The 21,879-nt window shown below is 41.3% G+C and overlaps 1 protein-coding gene across 2 annotated transcripts in view; it reads right to left on the reverse strand.

The window, feature by feature from the left end:
• sema5a (sema domain, seven thrombospondin repeats (type 1 and type 1-like), transmembrane domain (TM) and short cytoplasmic domain, (semaphorin) 5A) overlaps positions 1-21,879 on the reverse strand; it is a 126,500-nt gene that overhangs the window by 57,256 nt on the left and 47,365 nt on the right. For both annotated transcript variants that reach the window (XR_011178346.1, XM_069151618.1), the window contains exons 5-10: positions 16,719-16,781; positions 13,361-13,459; positions 8,960-9,173; positions 7,365-7,650; positions 5,448-5,583; positions 710-914 (exon numbers count right to left, since the gene is read on the reverse strand). Coding sequence is in view for 1 of the 2 variants with exons in the window: in XM_069151618.1 (XP_069007719.1) it covers positions 710-914; positions 5,448-5,583; positions 7,365-7,650; positions 8,960-9,173; positions 13,361-13,459; positions 16,719-16,781 (1,003 nt within the window). In the remaining variant the exon portion in view is untranslated. The remainder of the gene's footprint in view (positions 1-709; positions 915-5,447; positions 5,584-7,364; positions 7,651-8,959; positions 9,174-13,360; positions 13,460-16,718; positions 16,782-21,879) is intronic.

A 21,879-nucleotide genomic window follows, 5' to 3' on the forward strand; every position in this document is an offset into this window, starting at 1 on the left:
TGTGTCGAGGTGTTTATGATCTCTTTGTGAGGAATTGCATGAGACTGACATATGGCGTGTTGTCTGTGTGTGCCTGCATGCTTTCAGTTTAGTGTTTGTGTGAGTTCAGTCGGTGCATATGGAGGACATATGGACGTAAAGAGTGATCAAACTCATGTCAAAGACAATGCTTTGATGTCTCCATGACGATAATACAGATCGACTGGTTTCATTGTTCTTCCTTGGAGGCCTATTTCTTTTCCTGTGCAGAGTGCACTTCAGGGGCTTCAAGCCCCTGAAAACTTGATTATTTCTCTGGAACAATCAATAGTTATGACTGTATAAGTAACAACTAATGCTTACATTTGAAAAAAATAAAAACATCCTTAGCTATAATTCAATAAGAATATAAAACTAAAACCTCAGCTGTCAGATTCTGATTGATTTAACCAAATTCTGCCCACTTCAACCCAGTTAGTGCATAAAATAAGATGCAATGCTGCATAAATATTTCATGTGACATAATCAAAACTGACTTGACAGAAAATACTGCAGTGCTCATATTAAGAGGCTGATTGGAACATGTCACAAAATGACATTAGAACATTCAGATAATATGCAAATGATAAAACTTGAGATAGTAATATGTGTAGTGTGGACAGACAGACACTGAAAGCAGATTTTACAAAACATGCAGTCTGGCAGAGAAAAAGTGTCACAAAGAACATACCAGTGGCCATATAAATGATGTGGAACAGCATGTCCTTCCCCTGCACCACATCCACCGCCACATGAGTGAAGCGGACATTGTCCTCCATGAAGTAGGGAATGGGTACCACGGGTTGGACCACCTCATGCATCAGCAGAAACTTCTGAGCGTCCTGCAGGTTTCTTTGAGTCAGGTTCACATAGGAGCCAGAGTCGATGGTGCCGCACTGTGGAGGCGGAGAAGTTGCAGAGAAAAAGGGATTGACTGAGTACATTAATAAAATAAATGTTCTTTGGAATGGGAAGTGAAAAGCTTAAGATTTTTGTCCAGAAGAACCACCACAGATGGAAAAGAGGGGGATTGGATGATTAAGTGAACAAGGCTTTAAAGTCAATTGCTGCCTTGTTGCAGTGGTTTGCTATCTTCACAACCTCGAGGCTTTTGTACTCAATACCTCGAGGCTGATGGAAGAAGACTGAATGAATGTTTGACTGAGCAAGTACTTATCTCTTTTATTAGATTTGTTCCACATATGCATATATATTGGTGGTGAGTTTTGTTGGAGCCCCAATAATAATGTCTCTTGATTGTGCCATTCTTTTCCACAAAATAATATCTTAGAATGATTGCTATTTAAAATATGACTGAATACAATGCTCTCTCTAAGTTCAGCAACATCATTCAAACAAAGAAATCCCCTCAAAAAATAAAGTGTCAAAATGGCTCGCACTCAGGATTCCAAGGCTGCAGGAAACTGTAGTAACAAAATATCTCACATAAATAGTTTGATTTCATCGTCACAGATTAATTTAGTTTCATCAGGCGTTGTTGACTCTGAGGTCGCATTCTAACTCCCAGAAGAGTTTTGCGACTGAAGCAGAGTGAGTTCCACTGAGCTGGGTTATAATATGAAATATGTGATGTATACGATATTTCCCAGGGTTGATTTATTAAAAACAGTTCAATAAAATGAGGCCCGGCCAACTGGGAGTTTAAAAAAGAAATATTAAGGGTTCAAAAGCATGCTTGGTATTTCTTTTGATATTGGACATTATAAAAGTTTTGAAATGTATTGAAATCTATTCATCTAATTGGTTTAAATGGCATTATTGTAACTGCATGTTGTTCTCAAAAATTTAAAAAAAAAATGTTCTTTGACATTTTTAAATCCTGTTTTTTCGAGTTGCAAATGGATCCAACCAGCATTAAATAGGAAACTGTACACTGTTATCAGCAGCAGGCTATATTATCAGAACCCACTTTAGCATTATTAGCATATTTAAAAACTAACAAGCCACGAATATACAGTGTATCTTTTTGGAGCATGTTGTCCAGTGAAAACCACATCTCTCCAGCTCTGGTGATGTGAATTATTTTCAATAAACTGTGAAGTCTGTGCTTCATGTACCCTATCGATATGTGTTTCTTAAATAATCAATTTAAAAGTCCCTTTGGACAACCTGAAAGGTGTAAGGAGGCTGTTATTCTTTGCTCGTCAAACGTTGACGTTTCAGAGACACTTGGTATTCACAGGACAAGATGATATTCATGCTTTTTCAAATGGAAATATACACCCTCTTCTCCACCGAGCTGAACAAGACAAGGTGAGGCACACAGCCAGTCCACCTGAGGGAGAGCTGGATGAATAAACCTAACCATGCATGTCCTTTTCAGTAACAGGTCCCAGGCTGGAGTCAGGGCTGTGGATTGTGGCCCAATCCACAAAGAATGGGCTCCACTAAGACACAGAGTGGAGAAAACTAAAATAAGCTATGCTCGGCAATTACACCAACCCAAATGACTGGTATCTGTTTTTGTATTGTATTCGCACAAAGCTAACCATATACACAGCCCCTTCCTACTTGGCTGAGACCGGACCTTGGGTGGCGATTAGTTCCTGCTGACTGGCTACAGTGGCAACAGCACGGACACGTTATACCGATCAATCCCCGGCCTTCCCTGGGCTGACCGATGAGAATCATGGAGGGCTTCCCCAGGATGGTGAACGGATCAGTGCCCTCGCCACATCAGGAGATGGGAAATCAAAGCCCTGAAGGACGAGGAAATGCAACACTGTGTGTATATGTGCCTCAAATGAGCTTCTTGCTTATGCCAAAAATGTATTGCGTGTGGGCTGGATTGAAACACATGTCAAAGGTTTCCTTTTGTGGTTTGTCCTCGCATTGCGTGCATGTGTGTGAATCCCCGACTGTCTGCATGGCCATATTTCTGCCACACTGGGACAAAGTCAGGCGCTGCTGGCCACACAGGGTCTAATAACGTCTGTGAATTTGCAGCAGAGAGATGGATGTTGTGATTTCCTCAGAACAGTCAAGGTGAGGGACACAACCATCATTTGGATGAGGGCCCATCCAACACTCAGGTGTCCTGCTCATCACCACGCATTGCTCTTTGCCAGGATGATAAGTGCCACACAGAAATAAGGTTGTTTTACAGCATGTTTTTACAAAATGGATTCCTGTTTAAAATGCCTGCCAGGTGGCATGTCATCCCTTTGCCTTCCAGGTTTTTGAACATTTTGAAAATGCAGGTACCATGTGATTATAATATGTTGTCAATTTTATAAATACATACAATATTGAAAGGAAAGCAGAGGAAACTCGCACCTCTATTTTGCTGCACTCTAAATATCCAAGACAACAACAATTCTCCATCAGCAGCTCAGAGTTGAACTTAAAACATTTCCTTCAGATGGAGCTTAACAATGAATGCATTTTTACAGTAAGCAATTACAAAGTGACAGAAAACCTATATAACAGAGACGGTATTAGCTCCTAATGCACAACGAACATGAATCATAGCCTGAATAAACCCGGCAGGATCAATCTGTGTCGTTCAAATAAATGGGGGGATTTTCTCTCCAGACAGACAGGGAATTAAGCTCTCAATCAATGACCAGGGTGTGCGTGTATTGAGTGATGAATTCACAGTCACAATTATCCCTATTTGGTAGCAAAACAACCCTTATTTTTGGGGGGCGTGTTTCTGTCCAGATATGTAACAGGGCCAGTGGCTTTTGGCTGCAGGTTTCCTGTGGGTGTTTGCTTGTGCGTGAACATGTGTGTAGGTGTGTGAGCAGAAAGGGCTGCAAAAAAAAAAAAAAAAAAAAAGAAGAAGAAAAAAAGACAGGCTATAAATCCTGTGCTCGTAAATCTAATCCTCCAACATTGACAAATGCTTGATGAAGATGTCACTGAAACCGAGATAAAGTGTGCATCGGTCCAGCGGTGAGGAGCAGCTATTGTGCCCGAGCTTAAGTGGATAGACGGGGAAGGAGAGGAATAACTGATCCTGGTTTATCCTTGAAGAACACAGCCATATTAAAGCCTATGATACATAGAAACCTCTCTGTAGTGTGACTACCATATACTCCCCAGGATATATCTGTGGTCAGCAATGACCAGATGGGGAAAATTTGTTTTTAGAAAGGTAAGTGAATTTTACTCAACAAGCTTCTGACATGTAGATATGCGAATGCATGACGACAGTGAGACACATTCTGTATTACAGATTGAAAGGTGTGCGCATGTGTGTGTTTAGAAAACTGTCACAGTTGGTACTTTTCCCCTGCGTGCGTTTCATCCAGTTTTTCTGCATGAGCATGCCATTATAAATAATGTGTGTGTGTGTAAGTTGTGGATAGCAGGCAGTGCTCATGCATCTGCTGGCCTGACGGAAACATTATGGAAGGATCCGTGATGGGAAACACGTGTGGAAGTGAGGAGTGTGTCACCCACTGACAGTCAGACCACAGAGGGAATTCAATCCCTCACGGAGAGCTGCGTGGATTAGCTGCCTCACTATCTGTTAAGCTTGCAACAACCGAAAGCCACCGCTGCTAATAAAACATTCCCTCTGTGTCATCAGTACGGAGCAGCGCTTCAAATCGGAATAAGGTGCTTGGTTTGCTCCTCGGGGTTTTAGGATGGAGTATAAACATGAAGTGCCACTTGTGCAAAACAAGGGCAGTTTATTAGGAAGGACTATAGTTCACAAAGCGAGGATACGAGACATCTCCAAGCAATGATTGTGCCGTTGTAAAAATCACTGGATCTTATAACGAGCGATCGTAATGTGTGAGTTCGTGAGCAGGGAGAGCGGTGATTGAAGGAGAGAAAAAATTAATCAGAATGAAGAGTTTCCTGGGACTCTTAAGGGAGGCCGATCAGGGCAAAACACACATTTATTAATTTTACCCATGCTGGCAGCATGGCTCTTGGGATGGCAACGTTGGTCTGTTGGTCCAACATTTTGGTCCAGGCAAACATTTCTGCCATCAAATTTATTTACATTAATATTGCCCAGAGGATGAATCTGACTGACATCGAGCACATACGAGAAGTTCACACTTGTTTTTTGATGAAATTTAAACGTGACGACAACTATTGAAAAGATATTTGTGCCTCCCTCAAGATGAATTGGAACAACTTTGCTGACTAATTTTACGTCTATTGACATATCAAAACTTCAGCTTGGTTGGACATTTCCATCAGCCTCAGCTGTGCTTTGTGTTCTGCACTGGTTTGAAAATGTAAACTAATATATCGAACATGATTAACATTGCACCTGATTAACATCAGCGTGTTGCCATTTTCAGCATGTTACAAAGTTGATTAGCATTTAGCTCAAAACACTGCACAGTCTTGCAGAGCCGCTAGCATGGTTGCTGTCTGTAGAGAGACAGCTTGATTTAAATGTGAACAAAACAGCCCCGGGGGCTTCAGTAGAGTTTCATTACCTGAAAGTCTGGGTTGGGGTTGGGGTAGGGCAGCCAGGCGGCCCTTGAGTTCTCCTGGTACTTGAAGGGCCCGTTGAAAACCTGGGATATGGCACTGAGATTGAAGGCACACACTGCAGATGCAGCAATGCTGTTTCTGAATGTCAGGGACAGAAAAAAAAAAAAAAAGCAAAGACAGATCCAATAAAGGGGGTTGAGAGGATGGAGGGGATGATAGATAAAAGAGGGAAAAACAGAGATAAGTATTAAAAGAGTCTAATTGAGAAAAATAGATCACAGTCAAAGCAGGAAACTGTTCAGGATGTGCTGCTATTTGTAAAGCTGATCTCTGTATGTTTGTATTACTCTCCAGCAACAACACAAATCAAACACTGAACAGACAGACGCAGATGTTGGTGTGAGTGATCATCATTATTGGATTATAAATCCAGCAATAGGACACAATTAAGCTGCTCGGCTTCTCTGATTAACTGTACAGATTTCAGGTCTGAAATACAGCTTTGACTTTTTAAGCTGTCAGTTTCAACAAGTACTGCTCTCCTCCTTCAGAGGAGAAAGTAAAGAATGAGAGTATTAACTCTCAAACTGAGACTTGGGCGATGTGAATTATAATCCAGCCCAGCTGTTCATTAAACTCTGTGCCTGTAGGGGGAAATGTTTCCAATATCCTTCAAAAGACTTCTTTTTCAGCAATGTGAAGGCATTGACCATAAAGAATTGATTACTCAGCTTTTAATAATGGTCTGCCCGTGCTTGTATGTGTATGCGGAGGTTGTGCACACACGAGAAAATTGTGAGAAAGTGAAAAAAAAAGAACAAAAAAAAAGATGGTAAAACAAAAGAGGAAAGTGCTATGATGCTTATGAAAAGAGAAACTAATAATTTGTATTACAGGGATACTCATGTTAAGCTTCTTTCATGGGATTTATTTGATATGGCAGCAGGACTAAGTAACCCAGATGGTTTGGGGGACATGGGAGAGAATTTCTGGTCGGCCATGTCAACAAAATGTTCATACATCACTCAGTTTCAGAAACTTACTGCATCAAATATGAGAACGAATTCATATTTCATGCTTAAGCTGATGCAGTTGAGCCACGCGCACACACACATGCACGCACGCACGCACACACACGCACACATACACACACATAATTGATGATATTTGTTGGTGTTTTGGTCTTTCAAAAATCAAATGGAGCCATGAAACGAGGATGATGATGATGAAAATTACTTTAAAACACTTGAACTTTCGAAATCTGATTTCCAGTGATATTTAATTTAACCTGATTATTTACAAAGACTGGAAATGTCTTTCAAAGCAGGGGAAACAGAACAATTAGTGAGTAATTTGCAAAGATGCCACATCATGGCTGGAAAGAAAAGGAATTGGTAACCAGGGCAATTTTGAAAATGCTAAATTTAGTGAGTAATTTGCAAAGATGCCACATCATGGCTGGAAAGAAAAGGAATTGGTAACCAGGGCAATTTTGAAAATGCAAAATTAAGGGTTTTAATATTTGTTGAATATATAATGGCAAATCTAGCACATTTAAAATTTTAGATTTTTGAACAAGTCATTGGAAAAGCAAGCCAGAAACACCGTTTTCAACCAACTCATGGAGCTCTAACATTAGCTTTACTTGCTTGGTGGTTATTGCTGATAAAATCGACCAGTTGTTCGAAATGAAAAGCCAACTTTTTTCTACTTTTGTCAAAAAGAAAGAACCAGTTTACACCACTAAAAATTTGGAGTGGTAACTTTGCCACATTCATTATTGCAAACTTTATACCATGTGAGAAAGGTTGAGGTGCAGCAGCAGTAACTAAAAGGGTCTGTGTTTAGCTAATGTTCAGCTGTAAATTACATTTCTGGGACATATATTGTTACAACTAGTAAAGTATCATGACACTCACACGTTGGTAGTAAAAATGCCGTAGAGCAGCTCCAGCTCAGGCAAGTAGAAAGTGCCCTGCAACTCGTTGTAATTGAAGGGGATTTCTCCTGGTCGGGAGCAGTTCAGCCGGGACTTCATGAAGGTGGTCCACGTGTCCTCCAGGAGGAAGCGACCGCCGATGTCATTTTTACAGACGCGTCCGGCGCGGGAAAACACCGTCCGGCCACAGTCATGCTCCACTGCATTTTCCCGGAAGAAGAAGTACGTAAAGTTGCCGATGTCATAGGAGGAGACGAAATTCGGTTCTGTTGGAAGAAAGGTTAAAAAAAAAAAAAAGAGGAGGAAAATGAACGTCAGAAAGAGAAAGAAGACAGAGAGAAAAATTGAAGGCAGTCAAGAAAAAGATGAAGTGCAGAGAGATGACGAGAAGTACAGAAAAGAAAATATTTAAGGTTGTGGGAGTAAGAAGGAATAGGAGAGCAAATGGGTATGTGGTATGACTGATTGACTCGCAGTGTGTGTGAGCGTCAAGCCCACACAACAGCAGGTGATCACGATTAATAACTACAGGCCATGTTATTAATGACGTTGTGTTGTTATAAGAAAACTCATTTTTCACTCCCCAAACCTAAAGGTTAGGATGAGAAATGACCAAAACAGGTGTAACGTAATAGCTCTCACCCTATCTGGAACATGCGACCTCCACGACATGTTCATCTTTATGTATGACATTATTGGATCTAAACCGCACACTTTATTCTCACTGACAGTGATTTAATTCAGCTTTAAATGAAAGTGTTCCCCCCCCGCGCCCCCTTCCTCATTTCAACCCTTTTTTCTGCTCTGCACCTTTGGAGGGCAGTGCAGGGGGGAGACAGAGGGAGAAAAAAAAAAAAATCAATTTGCCATAAGATTTGTTATTAAACCTTCTCCCAGAAGGTTGTTGCCAAGAAATGTATGTGGTCGTTTTTAATTTATTTTTTCAATTTAGCTTAAATGTGAATCAGATAAAAGTCACTTGCTGACAAGCTACTGATTGACCTGCTCCTCTGTTGTCTGGACACCTTAAGGTGTGTGAAGTTCCCCAGTCTGCCTTGAGGAGGTTCCTGTTTGAAGTGTGTCTGAGCTTTCAAGGAAAAAGATATTGATTTGTGAAGAATTCCCAATTATATGCTCCTCCTAAAAGCATTGTTGAGGTAAATATAGTGATTTTCTAGTTGCTTAGGAACTTTATAAATAATTGTTTTTGCTGATAAAAGGCAACAGAACAATTATAAAGAGAGGGTCTTCTTCTTTTGACATTTGCTACACTACATTGTTCAGAAAAGTGGTGACTTAGGGAGAAACACAATCCTTCAAGAGAGCGAGTCCAACTCCCATGCTGGATAAGCATCTGCTATACTCAAGCATCCCTCAGCAAAACACTAAATCCCCACCAGCTGCAGTGCTGGCGTTCATGAGTGCTAAAGGGAGAGCGCAAAAACGAAAGAAACCCCCCTTTATTGTGTTTCTCTCGATTCTAAAATGTCCATTTATATTTATGCACCAACGTTTACATAGATTTCAATAAACTGCAACATTTATCTGAATGACCAAACTTTGGCAGCTGCCTACCGTTGAGCCACTTGGAGTTGTACTGGGCAGTACGCAGCGGTGGCAGGCCGCCCAGGCTGCGGTAGATGGCGGGGTCTCGCCCGGAGAAGTCCATGGCAGTGGCAGCGTAGAGCTCCCCGCTGGAGGTGATGAGGGCGGTGGAGTTGTGCAGGGGGTTGTAGGGACACCGAGCCATGCCGCTAATCTGATCGTGGATCTCTGTCAGATTAGTCAACTGCAACGTAGGGAAATGAAGATATATAAGGCAGGAAGCACGAAGGTTGATCACAAGATGAGAGAAAAATGAGATTGACTGCAAGCAAATATTACTAAAAGAAAATGACTCTGATTGCTTAAAACAAAAGTGTCCCATAAATTAACAAACTAAAACTATACGATGCAATATCCATGGGAATGAGATGCATTTTCTTCTTATTTCTTAATAATAGATTATTGTACTCCGCATAAATCTATAGAACAGAGTATCAAAGGGCAGCATTAATATGCAAACCGGAGGAGTCTGGTAATGTTTTGTTTGTTCCTGCCAATATGCAAATAGTACAGCGTAAAAAAAAAATACATTTCATCCCATTATGCTTTGTTTGGTTTACATCTACTGCGGCACACACACACACACACACACACACACACACACACACAAAGATATATATGAGGTAAACCTTCAGGAACAGGAAACATAATCAGAGAACACATTTAGAATCATTAGTAACATAAAACACACAAAAGAGCAGCTGCTTCAAGTCTAATGTTAAGAAACCACCTGTTTAGAAACCAATAAAATTCCTAAAACAGCCTTCTTAAATCAAGTCACTCCCGGCTGCAGTGTTGTCGCTGGTTTGGTCGCTGATGTCTCTACAGGACACCCAGCTGGTTTTTCTGGCTATAACATTATCATACCACATATTTGAGAAGCTCTTCTGAGCTCAAAAGAGGCTTGATGCGAGATGCAGTCCTCTGTCGCATACTGCCTTTGAATATGAAGCCAAATCCAACTCCCTGCTTTTTAAAAATACTTTACAGCATGACCCTGGCTTAGCCCTGACACAGTGCACTGGTTCCTACTCTTTAAAAAAAAAAAAAAAGAAGCGGTACAGGCCATAGCTCAGTGACTCAGCCCTGAATATCAAAAAGGAGTAATGCAATTTTTAAATCCGAGATGTAATTATATTTTATGGTGCAAAAGTAAACACAGTATGCAGGGATTAGCTCATGGTTTGTGCTTCCATCCAAGTTCATCCAAGTTCTGGGGGCAAATGCATGACGCAAAAAGATTGAACTAATCTCAGGTTTAGAAATGCACAAATGATAATTAAAATTATTCTATTTGCAATTATTTTTCTATCAATCAGCCGCGGTTCACAGTTTTGAAGCTGGTTGCAGAGGACCTCCAGTGACAGTGTATGTCTCGCGTGATTCAGAGCTCAATCTGTCCTCTCTCTGCACGCATTTTCACTGACTGAATAATCTGTGGATTCCTTCCCTCATCCCACAAAGGAGGCTCCCTTTCTTCAGGGCAGTGAATTGTGGGGGAACCAGGCGACTTCTTCAGCCAATTTCCTGGAGCCGGTCGATTTGGATCAAGGGTTCTGTTAACTCCTGCCATCTCTGTTCAACCCAAACCGCAGCAAAACAGAGCTGCCCTGTCTGGGCTCTGCCGGGCCGAGATGAAAGCCCGGTATTGACTCGTTCTTCTGCCCGGAACAGCCATTTTTAGGTCAACTGGGTCATTTAGAAACAACAGGAGGAGTGATGAACAGATAAACTGCGGTGCATCCGTTTCATGTGAAGGAAGTGAGGTGAAAGTCGCCTCTGTAGTGGACCCAGCAGCTGCGTGAGTCGGACACTGAAGTGACTTTAACTGCCTCTGATAGAGACTTTTTAGGAAGAGACAGCTCACAGTATAGACAGACTGCTGTGAGAGACAGTTGGGTGCTATGTGTGGGGCTATTGAGATGCTATTGAGAGAATTTTTTTTTTTAACTCCCCACTGTGACAGGAAATCTTGCCAACAGCCCTGTGGGTGATCTTAGACGTGTTAGTGGACAGGGTTGTCAATGATATGCCACTGTGGGTGGCAGGCAAATGACACATCCTAGTAGCTTTCTGTCAAGTGAGTGTGAACAGAGTGTCATACAGAACTTCTTCATCTGGAGTCTACCACAGACCGCCAGTGACAACACTAATACAGTATGTTAAAATATTTTCTAAAGTAGAACCTTTGCCAACTATCAGCGCTATTAGAACACTAGTAGAGACAAAAGTCAGACTTGAAATATAAGAAAATGCATATTAATCCATGTTTCCATCATCTACTGTTGTGGATGAGCAGTTTTTCACTCGGTTGCATTTCAATCATTGCAGAAGAAGAGGACAGCACAAAATGATGTAATTAAAGGCAGTAAAACCTCAAATGGTTAACAGCTGTTTAATCTATAACCTCCAAGCACTAATTAAAATATTAATATTCTGCTCATTCTCTATTCATCATCACAGCTGATAGTAAATCTGTCCGAGTGTGATTCCATCGCTGTTGCCGTTCCCAAACCGTGTTTCACATTAACGGACGTTCAGTGGGTAAATATGACAGCGCCTGATGAAATACTGCTATAATAATGCCATGACATTTCAACTATATGTATTTTCACAGCAGTAAACAGTCATTATGAGCCTGTGACCTTTGGATGCAGTGCTTTTGGACAAAAACAAATGTCATCATAATAGTAAACTCCTGCCGCCTCCTCCTCCTCTAAAAATAATTCCACAGAAGGGGAGCCAGATATTTGATTTGGCCCTATCATTGTTTGAAGGTAAGAACAATACTCTGACATTTGAAATGTTTCTCTGTACTTGACTTCAGTGGGCATTTACCACCAAGAATAGTCAATAAATACAAGTTTCTTAGCTGACACTTGGGTTACCAAGAAAGATGGTTATTAGCACAGTGCGCTTTTACAATAAAAATGAGATGGCTGTGGCAAGTTAAAAGCTTGTGGTTAATACACAACAAAAATCTATGGTTGCCTTCACCGCGTCTACCTGTTGAAACACAATAGCAATTCAAACTGAAAAGTCTGACTAAACATCCCTTTAAAGGCTGCGATTAAGAGCTACAGGGGAGTTGAAGGAGCAGGAGAGAGAGAAATGGAAACCTTGCGTCGCACTAGACTGAAATGACAAAAGACAATGTGATGTGATACAAAGAAAAGAAGCTAAATAATTGCTATGACTCATGACAGAGGGCAAAGCAGCACAGATAAGACAAGGAGCGTGTTTACTTGGAGGCCATGATTATCAGGAGTAATGAGCTTAAGGCAATATTTTGATTACAGCACTTAACAAGTTTGAGGTAACACGACTTCCACAAGAGGAGAGCTTAATAAGATTCTTTTTATAATTAGTCTACATCCCTGACTGCACAGCAGGAGGAAAGAGAAGCCATGAGAGCTTATACAGTGACTCATGTGATAAAGATCGCAACTCAATCACATACTGATTAAATATGTTGATCAACCTTCACGTGTCCTTCTGTCAGTTCATTCAATAACATTTCACTCTTTATATTTGCAGTGTTTACAAGCTTGACATATCACGACTATTCAAGAATAGTGACTTATTAAGTTGTGTTCTTGGGGTAAATGGACAATATATGGCTGTAGTCAACATCCATACAACATGAGGGACTGCTACGACCCGCAGGGCCAGGTTTACAGCACTCAGAAAGACAGTCTGCAGAATTCGATTACGTTCTTGTTGTCAGAAGCTTTGCTAAGGTGCGATGAAAGATATTAAACTGTGAAGATTTGATTAACATCTCTGAAAAATTAGGGAAAGGCTGCAATTTATTAGCCTGGTTCTGCACACCAATTGCTCACAATTTCAAACTTGTCTGTTATTATAGTCTGGAATCCCTGTTCGCATTAAAGTTAGTAGGTTTATATAGATTCATGCTGTGAATTTGCATCTGGTAGTGCCAGATAGAATTTTATTGCACATGTTCAACTTTTGATTTGTAAAGGAAGAATGAGTGTAATCTTAAACCCAATGCTGGACATGCTGTAAAACAAAACACTGAAATATACACGAACCCAAAATATAGCCATTGGAGCATAAAAATAAATGCAACAACGATCATACCATCCACAGTCACAATACTGAAATAATAAAAATTACTGGAAGTAAACATGCTGGAAGATTACAGGTTGCTTGCAGGAGTAGCTCAAAAATGATCTTGCAGGTTGTAGCAGTCGATGACTTGCTGACTTTACTTGGATGAAAACAATTAGGCATCAAATTTGCAATGGTGATTTAAGTAGTAACAGTGGCCTCAATTGATAATAATTAGTCTTTGTGGGAAGATAATCAAATAAAGGTAGAAGCCAAAAGTTCTGCTGTTGTTCTTACCGTTCGGTTGGTGCAGATGGGGGTGAAGGCATTGGTTCCACAGGTAAACAGCCTGTTCCCATTCACCAGCAGCACCCTGATGTAGTTCTGGCACTCCTCCTGTGGAAAACACACCCGCAGACACACACCTCACCGTCAGCAGTTAGCAGCAGTGCCATTATCTATCCGCTGACAAGCAGCATTAGGCAGCTGGACAAAATTACTCTTTATGGCAATAAATGAGAAAAACACCTGTAAGCACAGAGGGGCTGCTCTAAAACGTGGCCAAGCCAGACAGAGTCAAATCAAGGCTAATGCCCACATGGCTTAGCTATGTCACATCTTTATTCAACGGGGACCTGTTTTGGAGAGGGTTCTGCGTAAGGTGGGAAACATAAATGCAACAGGCGTGGGAGAGGACCACTCAGGATTAGTTTAGAAAATTGCTTTGGCTTTGTTGATTGGTCAGAAAGTGAAATGAAAGTGTAGCCTCTCCCATACTTTATTCACTCGTGTTTCTTTTCAGTCTGCTCTCTACATTAATCAATTCAAACCACTTTTCTCTAAATTACGGTAAAGTACATGCTCACCACTCATTTCTTGGCTTGCTACTGCTCGGAGGTTTTGGCCTAGGCTTCTAGCAAAACCACTCAGCTTTTGGTTAAAAGCGCTCGACAAATAAAGCGGAACTGACAGAGTGATTGACTAAATGATTGATTGCTGCTGAACGTCGTGAACTCTCTACATAACGGTCAGGCTCTCGTGGAGGTTTTCTGGTGATTTCCATCAGCAAAAGTCATTCTGTAGCAAAGGTAGCAACAGTAGTCAGTATTCATGTCGAGAGCGGCCTTTGTTTTTGTCCTAGGACGAGGTAATAAACTCATAGGGTCCTCTCCATCTGAAAGGGACCAGCAGGGGTGGTGAGGGCCCCTCGTAGAAATTTAAAACCTCGTGAATCTGCTATTGTCTGAGCCACTTAAGGTGCCCTGGGCAACCCCTGTATCCCCCTCCTCCCCCTCTCAAGGGTCTGATTTAGGAGTGGAGGGCATCGTAGCAGAGCTGGAAGGAAGGAGGGTAAGGGGTTTTATTCCCCCCCATTAAGATGAAGGTTGACTCATAAAACAACTCGTTTCCTGGTGCAAAGCACAGCCTAAGTATGTGTGTATGGGTTTATATGTGCGCCTTCCAAACAGAAGATGTGTGCATGAGTAGTCACACTTGTGATGCATGCCTATATATCTGCACTGTTTGTGCAGCTCGTTAAGCACTGTACACTTGTTAGTGTGTGTATGTGTGGGTGTAGGGACGGGGGTGGGTTGTGAAAGGGGTCTGCATAATTCAATTCTTCTCTGCAGTTTGTTTCTGCGGTAAATAACGGCATATTTAATATTTACCCAGCTTCACAGTCTTGACTTGTTTATGAAAACTTCCTGACAAATGTTCCATGTCTGTACTGTAATACAAAGGCTGCTGTGCTTGGATCTCACATTATAAAACAAAACAGAGGCAGCAATCAAGTCCTGTCAAGTCAATTTAACTCTCCTTTCTTCTCCCCAGTTGGAATAAATCAAATACACAGGAGAAGAGTGGATGCGTGCATTAGGAAAAAAAAAATACAATCACTTGTAAATTCACTCAAAGCACAGGGACGGTATCTGTGTAATAGCTTAAGCGATGGCATATTGCTGCGCATTGAGCTAGGTAATAAACCATCGAAAGCCCTGTCAACTGCTGGAGAATGAAGTCTTTAATGCTATTCTTAGTGTACATCACAGCAGCTGATCCTCAGAAGGCAACAGTGAGCAAAACAATTTGACTCCGCCAGACAGCAGTGACTCTCAAGGACTGAGGTGGCTTTGGTCTGTAATTCACACCAGCTATCTTGTGCTGGCCAGCCAGTGCATGCCTATTATGGGTCCCTAACCACCTTTCGCAGGAGGATAAATACACAGCGGTGCACACACACACACACACACACACACACACACACACACACACACACACACACACACACACACACACACACACACACAGGGATCAGGGCTGGGCAGTTCACCTACAAGTCAAGTTCAGCCCTAAACCATATGTTTTGTCGAGGAGAGTATGCCAGTTAACCACATAGAAAAACACACTTGTGCACAGAAAAAAATGACAAAAACAATAGGAACTCCCTTTGTACTACTGCTGTCTATAAATAAAAGTTAAGGTGTGGTTGGAAAGCTTCTTACTTCACAATAAGTTGATTTAAACCCTCTTTGAGGTCAAACCCACACACAAGGCAGGGATTCCCAGGGTTTGTACTGTATTAAGGCTGAATAAAAAGCCCCATGTTGATTTCATGCCTCAACATGTTACATCATCACTGGACATTTGCTTTAAATTTTAGTCTGCTATTTGGTTGTGATATGGTCTTTAAAATTGATCATCTGTGTCTGTAAAAATAAAGGGAGATTTGTGATTTCCGGCTGAAGAAGTTTTTTTAAATTTTCAAACCAAAACCATTATGAGCACAGTTGTGCTGGCGGGAAAGTCCGACATCTGGAGCCTTCAGTTCCACTTGTAAACAGCATTTACTTGTGTTATTTTTGTTGATAACCAAACCCACACGAAAGTGTTGAATAATCATTCAGGCTCTGGCTTTGAAATTTCCTTCTGCAACAGTGTTCGAGTTTGTAATTCATTATATTGTTGTTATTCTCATCTTCAGGTGATCTGGTGAGTGTTTTGTCAAATCTGAGAAAACAACCCTTGTGATGTCATCAAGATTGTCTTGGGTTAAACTTTGACATGACGTTGACTGATTCCCCTGACTCCTTTGAAAATTTTAATTTGTCCAGTACTTTATTCATTTTATTTTGTTTATGAAAACTGCTGCAAAACAAATGACATTCAAATCTTCAACAGACTTGTTTGCAGTGCTAGTTAGCAAATGATAGCATGCTATCAATAAATGGTAAATAAAATATACCTGCATTGTCATTGCAGACATGTTAAGCATGCTGATGTAAAGATTTAGCCACACAGAGCTGCTGGCACGGTAACAGACTGAAAGGTTTGTTTTACTAAAACGGGATGTATAGTTGGAAATATGTGGGCATACAAGGCAAAGTGTAAAGATGGATGTTATGAAGTTACATCATGGGAAGTGCAGAATAAGTTTTTTTGTCTTTTACACATACTCAAAGTTGAAGTATCTTCATTACAATCAATAAGTTCAGTTAGGTGCAAAGTAGAAACCGTGCTAAGTTCCTGAAGAACAACTTTTACACAGGCCAAGATGTTTCTTTTACAATACCAATACTTAAACTTGTTTTTCTCAGCATCGTGACAAGACTCTGATAAAGCGATATAACTGTGTTCGGGGATCACTTAAACTCACCTCAGATTTTCCACGGCTAAAGCAGGCTCCCTTGGTGAACTCATCACAGTGCCACTCAGCCTCCTGCAGAGAGAAAGAAAAGCAGTGTAAGGCTCCCAATAAACCTTCAAGAAGAACCAAACATTGGGTGCCATGTCACCATGAAGCACTTTCAAAAGCACTCGGTGAACCCAAACAAAACAATGCCCGGCCTTCAACTGGAGCCAAATTCCCACCTTTTTGAAGGCAATTTGATGTCTGGTGACGAGCGTGGCAAGACAAATGACACATTGACAAGAAAACACAGTTAGAAAATATAATGGAAAACCATACAGCGATTGATTTGGGCGTGAGGAATGGATTAAAAAAATAAGTGAACGGTAAACGATTTTGACATCACAACTACACTGTACTCTCAATTCCACGGGTCCACACTCGCACACAAACACTTACAGCACGCACAACACAAGTTTATAAGCCATGTTAAATACAGACACAGAATCCAATTAAGGTGCATTCCAAGCAGAGATCTCAAGAAACGAGAGGCAAGAGCATGCAGACTCAAATGTCAATTTGATTTATGTGTGAGGGAAAAGGAGGGATCTTAAGACATAACAGGCGAGTCCCTAGAGTCGGATGTCAATGTGATTTACATGTAAGAAAGAAACAGAGGAGCGCCTTTTACGTTTCACTACAACGGGGAGAAGAATAAGAGGATAAAACCTTGTCTCCTCCGCGGGTGCTGCAGTTTCTACCGTTTAATTTCATCGCGACCTCTAGGGAGCGGGGCTTCTTCATTGATAAAAATTCTTTATTCATGAAATGAGTGGTGGCCTTAGGAGAGCACCGGGCCACGATGACATACACTTGTGACAGGCAGAAGCAACTGCCACCAGCTCCTTATGACTGGCAAAGAGAGGAATACTTAACAGACAAATTGGCAAGCGCAAGAATACGCTCAACGCCAAGTCATGAAAAGTCTCAAAAACTAAAACTATTCAACTTCTTTTTTGGCCACGGAGATACGACTTTCCCGCAGTAATAGCCTGGCAAGTGTCCAGAGGCGCAGGACTTGACTCTCTGTGGGAATATAGTAACTATCGCAAACTGACAGAGAATATTAGATTTCACCTTGGTACCAGGGCTGTTTCATGCCAGGACAAAAGCGGAAAAGAAAGCTGAACCCCCCCCTCAGCACTTCAGAGAACTTCTTTCATTTCCTCTTTGAGAAAGGCTGTGGAAGTTTACTAGGCCTTTGCTTTCTGCCTCGATAGCCTTTGGGAGACATAGAAACACCCGTATGTACACACTCACACATAAATACACACACAGACAGTAGCAGGAGGGAGCTCAGAGGGAGGAAAAGAGCTCAGGGTGTGTGGTACTATTCAGAGAGGATAAGATATGGAGCATTAATGGGAGCTGGCTTCTCTCTCTCTTTCTTTTGCATGTGTCAGTTCACATTGCAGGCCAAAGCGGGCTATTCCGGGGCCGTGCATCCACCGCAGACACAAACCACACACATCAGCACGAACAGCACAGCCTGCACACACAGCAATGCAGCTGGCCCCAGCTGAATCCAATGTGGGTGCTGAAAGAGTTTTTGCTAATCACAGAGGGGGCCCCTTACTCACTCACGCTTAGTGTAAAAATCAATCATAGCACAATGCAAAATTACAACTTAAGATCACATTAATACGAGCAAAGTGGTTGCTTTTATCATTATTATGTGATTATGTGATTCATCATCATTCCGGATATTTTTTGAATACTACAAACCCTCTTTAAGACATCCACGTTATGGTTACTGAAGTATGTCATGTCCGTACGCCTGTAAACAGAGGATATGTTGGCATCATTGGGCACTAAAGCCACCCAATCTGACTGCCCGGCCTCAAATGGTCCAGAGTAAAGAACAGAACCACAGCCAAGCTAAGGCAAGCGCCGGCGTCATTAAGATACATTAAAAGATCATTAACATGCTATTGTTCAGGCCCTGTGCTCCTAAAATTAATCTGTCTTGAACTGAAATATGGCTTGGAATGTGCTGCCATTAAATAATAATATTTCTTGGCTTTATCAGCCAGCCTTTTTCTGTGCCTTTGTCACCTAGAGGGAACTGGGATAAAGACTTAGAGGGGTAACAAAGAAGATGAGACAGAAAGCGAGGGCAAGGATAACACATTTACTGAGCAGATATCCATCATGGCACTGTAATGATGTACAAAATCAATGGAGTTTGTGGAGAAGGGCAAGATATCTAGTTAAAGGATAATTATGGTTTTGAATATACCTTTATATTTTCATAGGTGTTATCATTATTGTCACTGGGTTTAATACAATTGTAAACCATTTCATTTGGAAGTAGAACTGAAGGTGAGTACACCTGACGTGTTGGTAATAACCCAATAACCTCTCATTGCTACAGAAGGCTGTGAGCAAGTAGCAACCCACCATGGGGTCACCCATTTGTTTGTGAGCTGCACTTTTGAAGCCTTGAGTCAGGTATTTTGCCCGTCACCATCGTGTTTTTTTTTTTTTTAAACCAGAAGTGACCATATTTAGATGACAACATAATGACTTGAGGGAAAATTTACTGATTTCTATTTATAAGAGAATTTGACGCTTTTTGAATGGGAGTTTTTCGGAGCCAGACCCTAGTGTCCCTCCGTGGTATTGTACTTTAAGGCACTTCTGCATTGGGTTTCTCTTTTCAGACCTGCTGGCTACTTGCATTTTCATACACAGTCTATATCTGTGAAGCACTTTGGATGTAGTGGCCACATTGAGTATTGAATCCCTAATACAACATAAGCCTTAAAAGGCATAGATTCATATGTAATCATTGGAAAAGCTGCAGGTGTAAATCAGTAATTACATTTTGCTGACCATCACAAACATCCCTACATGACTTCATGTGCATTCAGAATTTGATCCTCTCAGAGACAACAGGAAGTTAGCAGGCCAGAGGAAGTCTTTAATTCTCTCAAATGTCTCAGCTGGAACCCAAATGTCCAGCTGAGACATTTGAGAGAATTAAAGACTTCCTCAGGAATCTTATGCTTACTTTCTGTGGGTTCAAACCATAGAAAACTGAAAAGATTGTTAAGAAATTAGCATTTTTCTTAGGTGTGAATGTGGCACTTCCTTGGAAAGAAAGATCCCATTTTCTTAATACATTCATAGTTGCCAAAGATATGATTGGTTAATAATTGGAAAATAATTCTACCGCTCACCTGTCTTCTCTTCCAAATGTGTTTGGCGAGCTGATGAATTTGTTTTAAGCCTGAATGGCTGTCTGACTGCTCCTGTTTGTTGCCACACAGGACTTCTTTTAAGCAATACTGCTGCCTTTCCAAATTTCAGCGGGTACTTGGTGAATAGTCTTATTATTACCAAATGGAATACTAGCAACTTCTAAGTAATAATAGACTCAAAAAAAAAAATCATAAAGTGTGATTAAAATATAGAAATTCAGAGTGCTACTGAGAGAATTTGGCATGGTAATTTGTTGCTTCAGGGAAGATGAAAAAAAAAAATCAAAAAAAAAATCCTGATATGTTATGTTCCGTCTGCCCGCTCCCTCTACTGCCCTGACCTCTGTAATGGGTGCAATCTTCAAAGATGAACCATTGTCCCCGAGCCTCTCTTCAGTACTCACACTGAGGGGCTATTGTCACCATGTGGTGGGTGCAGGAGTGATACAAAAAGGGAGAGTGGGCCGGGAGGGAGACAGAGGAAAGGGCAGAAAAAGAAAAATAAGGGACAAACACATTGGAAAAAAACAAAAAAAACAAAGAGAGAACAGAGTCCAACTTAGGAGTCAGCCAGAACAAGGGAGACTGTGTGGGCAGAGTGAAGTAGTCGGTGAGATGGAGGAGGGAGTGAGGAGCTGAATTCTAAAACAGCAGTTTCCAGACATGATATTGAATATATTTTGCATAAAGAGGGTCTGGAGAAAACACTCGCTGCTGACAGCTGTCTAGCTGTGTGAAATGACTGGCTGTGTGTCTCATTACAAGGGGACGGCGGGTTTAGAGTAAGAGCTGGACAAATTCTGCGGGGGAATTCTAATCTGTGTTATGAATAGCTGATATCACCTTTTGATGTGCTGGCGCAATATTTACTATTCAGACTGATGTCTACTGATGTAAGCTGCTGAAAGATTCACACATGAAATTGGTCTTGATGTCATGTCTCAGCAAGTGTGTAGGTCTGAGTCACTATGCATATCATCACAGCACCTTAAAAAGATAAGTCAGTGTAGAAGTGACCCCCTGCTGTGCCTCTTACTACTGAGACTCACAGCCCTCTTACTTAAACATGCCATCATCTACAACGATATCACACAACATGCTGGGATCTGTATCTGCGATTACAATGAGCCTTTTTATTCTATGCATTTAAATGGCCAAGTTAGTGTTCTAGTAATTGAATTAGCGATGCTACCAGAGCTTTGGCGGACAATTTCTGTTAGCTACTGATTAGCAGGGCTAATTGTCTGGCTGACAAAGTGTAATTGCAAGGGACAGGCCCACGAAATACAACGCGCAAGAGTGGAAAGAGCCCATTGTTTTCTTCGGAGTACCCTTTCCTCTTAACGGCATGACGATACAAGGGGAAGCAAAGAAAAATGGAGGACCAATATACATCTCAACAGCATACAGTGTCTGTTGCCAAAGGGAGCTGTTATGGATAGTGTTTTCATGTGCCAGTGCAGGAGGGGAAAGAGAGAGAGGCTGGAGTGAATTTCCACTATTTTCTCCTCCTCCTGCTGTATTGAATGGTGAACAATGCCACTGATCCACCTCATCCCAGTGCTTATTGACTAATGCTGTGCCACAGTGTTTCAGTTGAAACTCAGCCTCATTGTCTCCATCCTGTTTCGATTTCACACAGAAACAGCCTCCTAATATTGGACTCTTAAAGGTTTCGTTTTTTTTCTATTTAATTTCTCCTTACATTAGCAGCATTGCTTAAGATAATGTGAAATCAAAGAGCTCTAATTGTGCCTGCAAAGCAGAGACAAGGGGTCTTTTCATTTAGGGCTTTTCAAGAGCAGAGAGTAGCCTTTGACTGGAGCAAGTGTGCGAGGATACAGCTGAGGTTAAAAATGGGCAGTGGGGTGGATCACTGTATTTGGGTATTCAACGATGTCAAAGGACATTATCTGAGGAGCTCA

This window comes from Embiotoca jacksoni, unplaced genomic scaffold (genome assembly GCF_022577435.1).
Source record: "Embiotoca jacksoni isolate LCO1_2020_lvr unplaced genomic scaffold, fEmbJac1.0.p SCAF_17, whole genome shotgun sequence".
NCBI lineage: Eukaryota > Metazoa > Chordata > Actinopteri > Embiotocidae > Embiotoca > Embiotoca jacksoni.